Consider the following 13,774-nt stretch of genomic DNA (forward strand, 5'->3'; position numbering starts at 1 on the left):
ACATGCTAACCCTGATTCAATTGAAAAGATAATGGAGTAGAAATACCATGTTTGCAGAATATGCTGCCATAATTGAGGACCAAGGATATGCACATTGAATTTCGTGTTAAAACATACTCAAGAGTGAAAAATAGGAAAAGCTAAAGAATGAAAGATAATTCTTGCCCCAACTTCCCTTATTTATATGATTTGCAATTACATTCTCTGCCATGAAACCACATCCTAACCCTGATTTCAACGGAAAAGATAATGAATACCATGTTTGCAGATTACCATGCCATAATTGAGGACCAAGGACATGTGATTCTGTTAAAATTCAAGAGTGAAAAGGAGAAAAAAACAAAGAATGCAAGAAAATTCTTAACTCCACTTCCATTATTTATATAATTCACAATTACATTCTGTTATGAGAGCAGGATCTTTACCTTGATTTGTTGGACTGTCTAACAGAAAACCAAAAAAAGAAGGCACATATTTATACACTTTGTCTCATCCTATTTTGAAATTGAACTAGCAACATGTCCCAAATTAGATCTTATTTCTCCTGTCTTTGGACTTGATGGCTCTTTACTGCCAGTACAAGGACTTTTCTCTTGCCTTAACTCAGTTATGTGAGGGCTGTACGCTTTGTCATAGACATGTGGGCTTCGTAAGCCTTTCAGATCTGCTTTTGGAGTTGCAGTTGAACTAGTTACTTTTGGACTGTAGACATGTTTAATTTCTCCACGGCTACGAGTAATGATGTCATCTAGAATTTCCCCATCATCTGCTGATGAACCCCTCATGGCTGTGATGACACTATTTGGATCACCTTCCTGCAAAATGAATGTTGCGGATAATGGTAAAAGAAGCTTATGATTATTGTCAAGTGTTGATGCATCCAATTGATGAGGTAAAGCAAATTCGATCATGGCATCAGAATTTAGGAATAAAATAAACACACACACACACACACACACACACACACACACACGTGATACACATATTGGTGCAACCTACACAGATATGATGGATTAAGAAAGGGTGCTAGATTCTAAACTCGAATTCAACATGAGTATGTCATCTTCATTCTAATCTCAAATTAAGCATGAGTATGCCAACTTCAATGATGTATGTTTATTCAGACTTATGGAGTCGCATGTATATTAAATCAGTGGAGTCGCATGTATATTAAATCAGTGGCAGAGAACTTACGGCTACCATGTTGAAAGATAGAGCTGGAGCTTCTTCATATTCTGCTGCATCCAAGTCTTGAAGGTGTGGTCCTTTGAAAAACATTGGCAGAAGGTATTGTCGCACTGGAACTAGCAGCATGATCATCATCGGGAACAGAACACCAGCAATAGGAATCTTTGTTATTCCAAAACAGACCAGCAAGTAAGCTGTCTGAAAAAGTGTGAAAGTAGCAATTGTCTTGAAAGGTACAGTTTCTACAAATGTTGCATGGTACTCCTCCAGCACTCTGCGATATCACAAAGCACGAAAACAAAATTCAGATGCAATATATAACTTTTTATATATAATTTACTCATGGGTAGGATTCAGTACTTAAGCATTCACTTGTAAAAAATCAACATAAACAGAAGCATGTGAAGGTAGATTAGAAGACAATTCTGCACATACACTCAATTAAGCAGACTAAAAATAAGCAAATGTAGATGGAAAATAAATTTATTCAGTAAACTGAGAACTTACTTGTATCTTCTACTTGGAGCAGTGAATAGAAGCAATATCCTCTCCCAGAACTGGTTGCCAGGCAAACTTTCAATGGCCATGAAAGCAAAGTATCCCCAGAGCACTGAAGTTGGTATTTTCTTTAGAAATGGCATAGCTGCAAGGCAGCCTCCAACCATTGTAGCCTGCAGCAGGTTGCTGAGCCTTTGTTCTTTAACCTCAACAGGCAACAAGTCATCAATATCCTTCTCCACATCAAAGATACTCTCGTCGACCGGTGCATCAATCATTCCCAAACTTGAGGCCATTCGTATTGTGGATTCTTTCATTTCCTTTAGTCCTTGCTGCAAATAAATGTGACACTCAGAACAGGAGAAGCGAAAAGGATACCACTGAATACTTGGTGTGTGTAGTTCTCTTACACTAGAAGAGGGTCCTTGATAAATTAATGGAGTCTGCATTTGTTGATAAGCTTCTTGCATGCTTCCATAGAGTTGTCCCAAGCTTGAATTTTGTCTGATGTTTGTGCGAGCTGTTGCAACCAGCCGATTACGTAGAAGCTGGATTAACATGACACCTAGCTTAATCTCCAAAGTTTAATGTACTTGTGTTTCCATTAGTAAGTCAATTACATAGTTTCCATACCTGATGCTTGAGAGTAGCCAGACTTTTTGTGTGCATAGGAGATTGTGGGATGACACCATTTGATGGTGGGATTCCAAGAAGCCCACATAGTAAAGTCTGCCATTAAGGAATATGAAATTTTAGAAGTACTATCAACGAAAAGCAGGTGCAGAACTCATGTTTAATCACCACTGGGCAAGTAAACACTAATTTCAGTGAATAATCATAAGCAACGAGTCTGAATTTCTTATTTATTTTGATCTTTCTGGGAAAATGAACTATGACACATGTTTGGTCATAGTTTCCAGATATGGTGCGACTCCTAACCCAAACTCTCCTCCCCACACCAACTTTTCACTCTGACAAAAATGCATGCTCACACACACACACACATGTGCGTGCACATGCAGACAGGTACACACAGAGAATAGCAAGAACAACTTACCAAAAAGCCCAAAAGAAGCAGATCATAATGATATGAAGGTGGCTTTCTTAAATTAAACTCTTTCTGCTGTGCAAGTTGAGACGCAACGCTATGGTCAAAATAGTAGAGGACAGCAATCATTGTTGCTGGAATGAATGCACCAAGTATATAAATGAGCGGCACATCTAGCAGTTGCTGTCAATTTGAAGCAAACAAAATCAGCCATAGGGTCGTGAGGCACAAAAATTTATAAACAAAGAACTAGATATATAACTAAAAACTCTGAAAATACACAATTGACAGAAAGAAAAAGGTGTGTGCACGTTAAAGAGAAAGCCCTCTATATTCCAAATTATTCTACTCAAGCATGGCCAAAACCAAAAAAAAAATGGTTTTCAATCTTTGGCAAGGTCACAAGACAATATCAATCAAGGTAGAACACCAAAACCAGACACCAAGAAGAAAATTCTGAAGAATAAGGCAACTGGTGCAAACCTTAATGACTGTCCAGTTTGAATATGCACCATGTGACCATGGGTTAGGGCTGAAAAGACGTCTAGGGATGCCTTTTGGGACACTGCCAGTAGGTATATAAGATATGGCAGTCCATACAATGACCATCAGAGGCACCCCATAGTCTGCAATGAATCCTCGCAGCCAGCCTGCAAAAAGACAATAAGTCACAACTGCTACGTATTATTACAGAAAACATCAAGCATGTCTACATTTCTGGTGCCAATATGAGTAGTATGGCATTAATAGAGAGACCTCCCTGTTAGGATACAGTTTCCTGGAGGCTTCAATCCTCCACAGAAATTACAAGAAAAGATGGATTTTAGTTTTCCATTTTTTTTAATTATGTTCTACAATTATCGGCAGCTCAGGACCAGTTTTTCATATTTAGTCTACAACAAACATCTAGCACCAAACTTGTTGCTTTTGCTAAATATTCTGTTTGGTGGTTCACTTTGTTGACCATCACACATGAAAGAATTTAAGATTAAACTTTTTGTGCTGGGAATATTATAATCCAAATTACAGTCAAACATGCAATTCAAGAATATACATAGTTCAGTGGATATATACCTGTTCCATACCGCCATGACCGAGCTTTCCGGCTTCTTAGTGCAGTGAGGAGGAGGCCGAAGGAGAGCACCAAAGCAAACATTCCATTCCCAAACCTCCATGAAGGTGAGAACTCTAATAATTTAGGATTTTCCCTTTGAGGAATTCGAAACTCATCCACAAGTCCCTAAAATTAATGATCAGTGCTTTAGTTTGCTACAAGGAGAGCTATAATTTTTTTTAAAGATTCTTGGATTTGCATATAAAAGAAAATCACTACATAAGATTTTTGTAAAGTTTCCTAAATGATTTTTTTTCTGTTTTAGGCTCGGAGGAAACAAGAATTTCATGAGGCTCCTGTTTGGCCGTTCACAAGAGAGTCCAAATCAAACCCAATGATATATTTATGTAAGCTAAACTTGATTTATTAAGCTAAATTTTTGGTTAAAAGAAAGAGTTTTTTTACTATATAAAAATATAAAAAGGAGGAACGATTCAAGTTCCTTTTCCCTAAAAAATTAATTCTTATCTCTTTCTAGAGTGTGGTGCTACATTCCTGAAAGGTACCTGTATAGGCCTAATACAAAAGAAAGAAAAACAAAAGGGTTTGCCATGTCATTTTTAATTTCCTTTAAAGTAAATCAATCTTATAATAACTACCCTCATTCAACAAAGTGTGAAATACTAAGTCACATGGATACGGATACAGATACGGAAACAAGATGACACACGTTCGGATATTACGAACGACAATTTTCGTAAAACAGGATTCAGGTATACGGATATATGTGTGTGTTGTTGTTGTTGACCAACTTTTATTATTCTCATGATGATATTATCAAATTCGTGATATTTTCAAAATATCGCAATATTTTACCTATATTATCGTTTGCTGAATTTACAGTGATAATATTGATATCTGTGACAGATTCATTTCCTAGCATGGTTGAATCAACAGCTCATCTTTCTAAAGAGAAACAGGAGATACGGAAACAGGATACGACACATGTTCGGATCATACGAATGACAATTTTCGTAAAACAGAATTCAGGGATACGGATATATAAGTGTGTTGTTGTTGTTGTTGTTGTTGACCAACTTTTATTATTCTCATGATAATATCGTGATATTATCAAATTGGTGATATTTTCAAAATATCGGAATATTTTACCTATATTATCGTTTGCTGAATTTACAGTGATAATATCGATATCTGTGACTCATTCATTTCCAAGCATGGTTGAATCACCAGCTCATCTTTCTAAGGAGAAACAGGATTATCCGGTTGGCTAACCCAACTAATGGATGAAGTAGTGGTGGCTCTGACCAATCAATGTAACAGAGAAAAACCTAGTAATTAATGATGCTCCCAAAATTTTGAAACCGAGTGTTTACTTAAAATCATCATTGTGGCATTCAGAAGAAATTTATGTTGATTAAGAAGCCAAAACTCATGTGAAGGTCCTTACTTTAATAGCCTGTTGCATGAAGAGCATTGCTATGAGCAGACCGAACAGTTCACCAGCGACACGAGTGAATCTATTAATAATGGAGCAGCCTCCCAAGATCGCCAGCAAGAACAACAGAAATGCAGTCCACACGCATACCCTTTATGTCATGAAAAACAGATTACATGGGCAAAAAAGATCAAGACACATACACATGTTATAGGATCCCACATCACAGAAAAAAAAATCAGAAAAAAAAATCAGATTGAGATGTAAGTGAAAGCATGAGTAAGTTTTATACCATCCAGTCCATGCTAAAAATAGCTTTGGTCCCAAATCTGATCTGTCTTTGGCAAAGCTAAACATAAATGTATACATGAGTACAGTGGGCTCTGCCACCCCAAGGATCAAAAGAGGTTGACCCCCAACAATAGAGTGTATCATACCACACATAGCGGTTGAAGCCAATGTCTGAACAGCAGTTAGGATTCCATCTGCAGCAGCACGGCAAACAATTTCAAAGAGGGGCTATCTTTTCTTTCCTCTTATGCCTCTGCATAGCCTCACAGAAGCCAACCTCCAAAAGAAACATCTCAACAAAGCATAGGACCATAAAGCCAAGTATGAGAAAAGAAATTTAAATGTGGCAGCTATGGTTTCACAGCACCTGTATTTCTCTCCAATTGTTCTCCAAATGAAATCACTGGGATAGCTGATGCAAAAAATATGTAAGTAGTGGGAGCAAGAATCCTGCACATGAACCATTTAACATTTCAGCTAAAACAACGATATCCTTAATGATTCACAAACACATGAAGCCTTCAACAAGATGAAGTAGGAACAAAATTGAAGCCATCCAGCTATTTGGATCTATAATGAAGAGAAGAAATGCTGACAGGCAGTATAACAACAACAGCAACATTGGAAACAAAACTTTCATGTCACCATGATAAATGCTAGATAAGCAAAACTACAACCAATACAAATGCTACATAAGCAGAACTAGATACAACAGAATATTATGACAACCATCTAATGTCATGTGATTCTTATTAAGGCAGAACTTCCATACCTGATGCCAGCAGTGAAACCTCCAATCCAGTCCTGCTTGTAGCACATCAGTCTTCCTTTCAAGTCATTCTTAATTCCTTGGAATGGCACAAAGGTTTCCTCCATGCTCATATTTGTCAGTAGTGATTGACCACACTTCAGTAACCTGGTACAAAGTTATGGAAATACAGAACCAACACTTACAGGAGTTTGCAAACCATGAACAGCATCATAGTTGCATTGCAGGTTACATTAGTGCAGGGCACTTAAGATTGAACCCCTTATTATTTCATGGATATCAAACATGACAGGCATGAACTAAAACTCTCAGACCCAAGTTGAGAAAGAGCTTAAAAGCTCCAACATTTTTCCAATCAGAAAGCTCAATCCATCAGGGTGAAACTTTTTCCAAACAATGAGAGAAGGCTACCTACCCATCTAACAGCATCGAACCATATACTCCCTCAAGATAAATAAGGGTCTATCTGATTAAAGCACCATTAACCGAACTTCACAACCAATAAACGAATGAAGGTGAAAGTGACCACAATATTACTTATGCTGCTGAGGTCTGTCCAACGGAAGAGGTCAATGCAAACAGCAAGCACCTAAGCTGATACTGCTAAAGCTTGAAGCAAAACTCCAAATAGGATTTGACACGCATCAAATCATACAATGGAGGTCAAAAGAGATTAAAGGAGCTTCACTATCAAGAAAAAAGAAAGGAACCCCAAAAGAATATAAATGAATATTCTATGGAAGAAAGTGGAGGGAAAGATGTGGGTATGTTCAATGGAGGAAAAAAATAAGTGCAGAGGGAAAGATGTGGGTATGTTCAATGGAGGAAAAAAATAAGTGCAGAAGATGTACGCTCGACTCAATGAGGATGCAAAGGGAAATGTGGTTTAGTAGAGTGACATACTCTGATGAGATGAAAAAATAATAATGATAACAATGTAATTCTCCCCCCCCCCCCCTCTCTTCTTTTTCCCTTTTTTTTTTCCTGGTTGTGTGGGTTAGGTGCGCACTTCGGTTTCACTTTCAAGCCATGCCAGTGCATAACAACCTGGATCAATCTCCACTCTACCGTAAAGCTCTCCACTCATTATTAATAAATAGGTCGATCTTGAAACCCCAAATGTGAAAAAATAATATTTTAGGCATAAACTCCAAAAACCATTAAAGATTCTGTCATAATGTGACCACAATGCCCCCATTGTCGTGTGTGCTATATAGCCGTGAGTATCAATTCTTGGTAATGCCTCGATGGCCTCTTTATTATAGGAGCATTATTTGCAATATTTTGTTGTAATTGACTGAGGGCCTTTTTTCCTCACTTTTTAGAGTGTGTATGTGTGATTTAGTGTTATCTTTTATAGTATGGTTGTCTGCATGATTTTTTTTTTAAAGGTAAGCTGGTGTCAGGCAGAACCCACCACCAGTTATTATTCAACGTACTACTGGGGTTTGAACCTGCAACGTTTCACTACAAGGAGACCTGCACTGATAGCTACCACCAACCACGCGGAGCCCCCAGTTGGTTGCGTGCATCATTGGCTTAGTGCTGATTGCATGAGCTTGCATTCAACGCGTTTGCTTTAACTGCATGATGAGGTAGCCACAGCACATGATTGGCCCAAGTCATGGCAACAATTGCTTGGAAACTAATTCGGTGGGCGTTTGGATTGAAGGGTGTTGCAAGGAGTCTTCCCTTTACCTGCATCTGACACACCTGCTTGAGAAACTTCTGGAAAACTGTCGAGTTTAAAGCCGAGAAAGTATTTGGTAGCCTCGTGGGTAAGAACCCTCTAACCGACCACCGAGGTGGTATTCCATTTGGTAAGCGGGGTCCTGTGTCAAGCTGAAGCCCCAGGATCGAATCCCTGTGCTACATGAGGCGGCTGTTCTGGTAGAGGTCCGCCAAACCCCAGCTTGCCTTCCAAAAAAAAAAAAAGAACCCTCTAACTGAAAGTAGGGCTGCACAACCAGCTGAGCTAGCTTAGCTGGTTTAATCCTGACATGGACCCATCCGAGCTTGATCAAGCACTCAAACTTGATTAAGCTCGGCTAATGCAGCTTTATAATAATTAGTTTAAGAATATGTAGAGTTTTTGTTGTTTAAAAAATAAAAAGGTAGCTTCACCCAAGTGGATAGGGTGTTGGACGCTTGTCTGTGAGATGGTGAGATCGAATCTTTTTATGACTTTTTTTAAAAAGAAAACAACTCAGTTCAAATCGAACCGAGCTTGAACCTGTGTTGTTTTTCACAAGCCAAGTTTTTTTAGCCTAAGCTGGGCTCGAGCCTGGCTTATGTACAACCCCTAGCTGGAACTCATAATGAGAGGTTGTTTTGACCAAATTTAATACCATGGATATGTTTTGGACAAAATAGTAGGAATCCACCCTTGGACCATAATTTTGCAAATGTAAAAGTACGATTTATGAGGGTTCAAAATTTGGTATATTATGGGCTGTTGTTTTTTCAACAGCTGCAAAATCTTACATACATGATGTCTACTGACTCAAACATATAGATAACATTCGAGAGGGTGGTGTATGTTCACCCCCGATGATTCAGTGAATCCCACGTCGGGGGTCCCAAAAAGCACCACGTATATAAGCACATGGGGCTCGTATTCTCGTGTATGTTGACATCACTCAGCATTGGAGTATGGTTCGGTTGAAAAGACTTAAGTACCCTTTCTTGTTATTCTTGCCATAAAACGATGGTTTGAAAAAATGACAAAAATGTCCTTCATTCAAAAAAGAAAAATAAATGGTTCAAAAAAAGGATAAACATGTCCTTCATCCAGAAAGTCAAGGATGATGTTGACTCTTCAAAGTCTACACAGCGAAACAAACCTTAGCTGACGATCCGATGGTGATCCGGCGAAATGATGGTGAGTCGACGATCCGATGGTCATCCGGCGAAATGAACCTGAGCCATCAAAAATGTTTGTTTGAACTTTTCATCGTCATCTTCTTCTTCTTTTTCCGTAAAACATTGTAAAACTCTCTCTCTCTCTCTCTCTCTCTCTCTCTCTCTCTCTCTCTCTAGAGAAGAAATCAAGGGAGGCAAATAGTTTCCCCTAAAGAAGGTCATGAACATCAACTCTCTCACTCTTTCTCCCTTCTTTTTCTACTTCTGTGCACATCCAGCAGACATTCCTACATTGCTCCATCAAATACCGATTGACCTACACACTGACTGTAGCATTGTTCAACTTGATTCGTTGTGGAGCTTGATTCAGAGTTTTTGCCCTTACAGGAGGGGGGTATGAGGGCTCCTCCCAGCGTGGGTAGCATCGTTCTACTTGATTCATTGTGGAGTTTGATTTAGAGTTTTTTCCCTTAGAGGAGAGGGGTCCGGGGGCTCCCCCTCGGCGCGGGTCCATTTTTTAACTATTTTCTTGGGGCCTTGTATAAATTTTTTATTTTCTTTCTCTCTTTTAACTATCGAAAAAGTGCAATAAAGCATTTTGTTTAATCGTGGGGCTCATGTTTCCTTCGGTTGTTTCTTGCTTGAGGTTTTCATAACACCTCTTCCCATGATTTTTCTATTTTTCTTTTTATGTTTCTTTCCCACGATTTTTTCAATGACTCTCCTAGAGTGATTTTTAGTGTTGTCGGGTCTCCAACGAGCCCCACAACGATTTATAGTGTTATTCGGCCTTCCAACAACGATTTGTAATATTGTTGAACCTTCCTACCGCGATTTATAGTGTTTTTGGGTCTTCAACGAGCCCCACAATGATTTATAGTATTATCCGGCCTTTCAACAACAATTTGTAGTATTGTTGGGCTTTCTTACAGCGATTTGTAGTATTTTTGGGTCTCCAACGAGCCCCATAATGATTTATAGTGTTATTTGGCCTTTCAACAACGATTTGTAGTATTGTTGGGCTTTCCTACAGTGATTTGTAGTATTTTCGGGTCTCCAATGAGCCCCACAACGACTTATAGTATTATCCGGCCTTCCAACAGCGATTTGTAGTATTTTTGGGTCTCCAATGAGCCTCACAACGATTTATAGTGTTATCCGGCCTTTCAACAGCAACGCTATAAATCATTGTGGGGCTCGTTGGAGACCCAAAAACACTATAAATCGCTATAGTGATTTGCGGAAGACACTACAAATCGCTGTTGAAAGGCCGGATAACACTATAAATTATTGTGGGGCTCATTGGAGACCCAAAATACTACAAATCGTTATAGGCAAGCCCGATAATACTACAAATCATTGTTGGAAGGCCGGATAACACTATAAATCGTTGTGGGGCTCATTGGAGACTCGAAAATACTACAAATCGATGTAGAAAAGCCCGACAATACTACAAATCATTGTTGAAAGGCCAGATAGCACTATAAATCATTGTGGGGCTCGTTGGAGACCCGAAAATACTATAAATTGTTGTAAGAAAGCCCGACAATACTACAAATCGTTGTTGAAAGGATGGTTAACACTATAAATCGTTGTGGGGCTCGTTGGAGACCCGAAAACACTATAAATCGTTGTAGGAAAGCCCGACAATACTACAAATCATTGTTGGAAGGCCAAATAACACTATAAATCGTTGTGGGGCTCGTTGAATACCCGAAAACACTATAAATCATTGTAGGAAGGTCCGACAATACTACAAATCGTTGTTGAAAGACCGGACAACACTATAAATCGCTGTGGGGCTCATTGGAGACCCGACAACACTAAAAATCACTATAGGGGAGTCATTGAAAAAATTGTGGGAAAGAAACATAAAAAGAAAAATAGAAAAATCATGGGAAGGGGTGTTACGAAAACCTCGAGCAAGAAACAACCGAAGGAAACATGAGCCCCATGATTAAAAAAAATGTTTTATTGCTCTTTTTCGATAGTTAAAAGATGGAAAGAAAATAAAAAAATTATACAAGGCCTCAAGAAAATAGTTAAAAGCGGGACCCGCGCCGGGGGGGAGCCCCCGGACCCCCCTCCTGTAAGGGCAAAAACTCTAAATCAGACTCTACAATGAATCAAGTTGAACGGTGCTACCCACGCTGGGAGGAGCCCCCAAACCCCTCTCCTGTAAGAGCAAAAACTCTGAATCAGGCTCCACAACGAATCAAGTTGAACAATGTTATCCACGCTGGGAGGAGCCCCCCAAACCCTCCTCCTATAAGGGCAAAAACTTTGAATCAAGCTCCACAACGAATCAAGTTGAACGATGCTACCCATGCTGGGAGGAGCCCTCAGACCCCCTTTCTGTAAGCGTAAAAACTCTGAATCAGGATCCATAACTCATTTAGTTGAATGAAGCTACCCACGCTGGGAGGAGCCCCCAAACCCTCCTCATGTAAGGGTAAAACCTCTGAATCAGACTCCACAACAGTCAATGTGCAGGTCAGTTGGTGCTTGATGGAGCAATGTAGGATCTTTTGCTGGATGTGCACAGAAAAAGAAAGAGAAGGGAGAGAGAGAGTGAGAGGGTTGATGTTCATGGCCTCCTCCAGGAAAGATTTCTTTCTCGGATAATCCTACAGTGCAGAGATTGGGTCTTAAATAATCATCTTCGGGGCACTTAAGTCTTTACAATCACTCCTTTTCTAGAATCGTTATTTCTTTTGTCATCAATGGAGGAGAGGGTACTTAAGTCTTTGCAATCGCATCAAAATCCAATGCTAATTAATGCTGACAAACATGGGGATACGAGACGCACAGGCTTAAATACGTGGTGCTTTTTGGGACCCCCGAGCATGAGATGCCCTGTTCGGTGGGGGAACATATAACCTGCTTGGATAACATCCTGATGGTTAGATGTGCCAAAAATTATAATAACTCAAACATATAGGTAACATCTAGATGGTGAGATGTGGCAAGAAAAAATAAAAATAAAATGAAACTATTATGATTTTTTACTAGAGAGTTCCTTATTCGCGAGGGTAACAAACATTAGCCCTTTAAAGCCTCCCCATCTATCTAATAGATGATTCATTCAGACTATGTCTGATTGCCATGGAGCCCTCTCCAGCCCACCACACCTCCAACTGTTCTGAGCATCGAGGTATTCAAACAGACTGGACACACTCGTCCACCGGGGCGACTTCGTCTCACTTTCTATATGCCCCACGTCCCGTGTCAAATGTGGGACATGGGCGTCTCACACTCCAAGGGGGTTCGACTTTTGTGTCAAGGACGCTGCGAGACAGGATGACCCTTACTAATTTCCCTTGTCTCACAAACGAAATTTTGAGATAGGGAGAAAAACTTTCAACTTAGGCCCTGGCATGTTTGCTGGATCTGGATCTGGAATATCTAATAGCCCACATGCAGCCTTTGTGGCCCATGTTTTGCCGACACGTAGCTTGCACAGTAGTTTTCAGCTTACACGGTCATCTTGGTAGGCCCATATGCAACTGAGATGCATGTAATTAAAAACCATTTGCCAAGGATGGGGCAAGTATGACTAATAGTTAGTGGGCCATATTTTACCATGCAGCAGGAAGCTTCGCACCCTCCACCACAGTGGCCCACATCTCCTTTTGAATATTCATGAGGGGAGTAGGACAAGTGAGATGGTGGGCTATCAACCACACTGATCATTTATTTTTATTTTTATTTTTATTTTTATGACGAGGAATCCTGTCGTCTAATGGGTCGGGCTGCTTGCAAGGTAAATCCTGGGTGGGGTCACCGACAAGATCTTACAGAGCCCACCAGTTAAAGGCACCTGCACATCCAGTGATCGAGTGGGAGTGGAACCTAGGATGAAGGGGCTTATTAAAACCTTATTATGGGGGGCCTGCTTCTTTTGTCAATTCAAACCTTTCTCCAAATGACAAAACATGTTTATGTGTGAAAGGGAAAAACATTGACTACACTCTAGAGCATGGTACCCTCTAACTGAATCGCATACCTGATAGCTTTATTTGGCCAATTTGACCCCATGAATGCGTTCAGCATAGAACATTTATTAGGAAATAAACTTCGGATTGAGTGGTTTTGACATAAATATATGATTTTCTTGGTATTAAAATTTTGACGTAATGTATACTATTGACTTGTGTGCTATTAGATAAACCCACTTTTGACTGAAAAAGCCATATAGATCATATCCATAGGGTTTGTGTTATTTAATTGAGTTTTTTCCATAGAGAAGTTTACATTTGAGATTATGTGAAAAGGATATATTGTGTTATTCAATTGATCGATCATGTTTATGACGTGTTTGGACGTACCCACATATCCAGATAACTAGGATAATTAAGCTGGGATCATTTTGTGGACCATGGTGACCAAAAAGAAAGTCAATGAATAAAAGTTAGGGTTCTCATAATTTAATGGAGAAAAAGATATCATGGCACAGTATTCATTTGAAAAATAAGACATAATATCTTGCTGTTGCCACCTCGGGAAGTTTCAAATTTTTCTTGCCAAAATATCCTTAAACTTTCAACTCATAATTCAGTTTTTGTAAAACTGGCAGCATGAGAATTAAGAACTTGATTTTAAGGTTCA

The 13,774-nt window shown here is 39.4% G+C and overlaps 1 protein-coding gene across 1 annotated transcript; it reads right to left on the reverse strand.

Moving 5' to 3' along the window:
• Nucleotides 1-347: 347 nt before the first annotated feature.
• Nucleotides 348-6,992, reverse strand: LOC149839533 (boron transporter 1-like). The gene is made up of 12 exons (XM_090004162.1): nt 6,308-6,992; nt 5,903-5,985; nt 5,537-5,729; nt 5,257-5,395; nt 3,809-3,974; nt 3,218-3,384; nt 2,744-2,917; nt 2,320-2,415; nt 2,097-2,234; nt 1,696-2,018; nt 1,195-1,462; nt 348-815 (listed from the first exon to the last, which is right to left on the reverse strand). Exons 1-12 carry the CDS (start codon nt 6,415-6,417, stop codon nt 495-497), a joined length of 2,178 nt encoding a protein of 725 aa, XP_089860288.1. The 5' UTR covers nt 6,418-6,992; the 3' UTR covers nt 348-494.
• Nucleotides 6,993-13,774: the final 6,782 nt, after the last annotated feature.

The sequence above is a fragment of the Nuphar pumila genome, chromosome 4 (assembly GCF_984573655.1).
Source record: "Nuphar pumila chromosome 4, dmNupPumi1.hap1.1, whole genome shotgun sequence".
Lineage (NCBI taxonomy): Eukaryota > Viridiplantae > Streptophyta > Magnoliopsida > Nymphaeales > Nymphaeaceae > Nuphar > Nuphar pumila.

Excerpts from the sequence above, each read along its gene's own strand:
- LOC149839533 (XM_090004162.1), bottom strand. The coding sequence starts at position 6,417 with ATGAGCATGGAGGAAACCTTTGTGCCATTCCAAGGAATTAAGAATGAC. Across the intron at positions 2,235-2,319 it reads TGGCTACTCTCAAGCATCAG|CTTCTACGTAATCGGCTGGT; the intron begins GTATGGAAACTA and ends ATGTTAATCCAG. Across the intron at positions 816-1,194 it reads TATCTTTCAACATGGTAGCC|GAAGGTGATCCAAATAGTGT; the intron begins GTAAGTTCTCTG and ends TTCATTTTGCAG.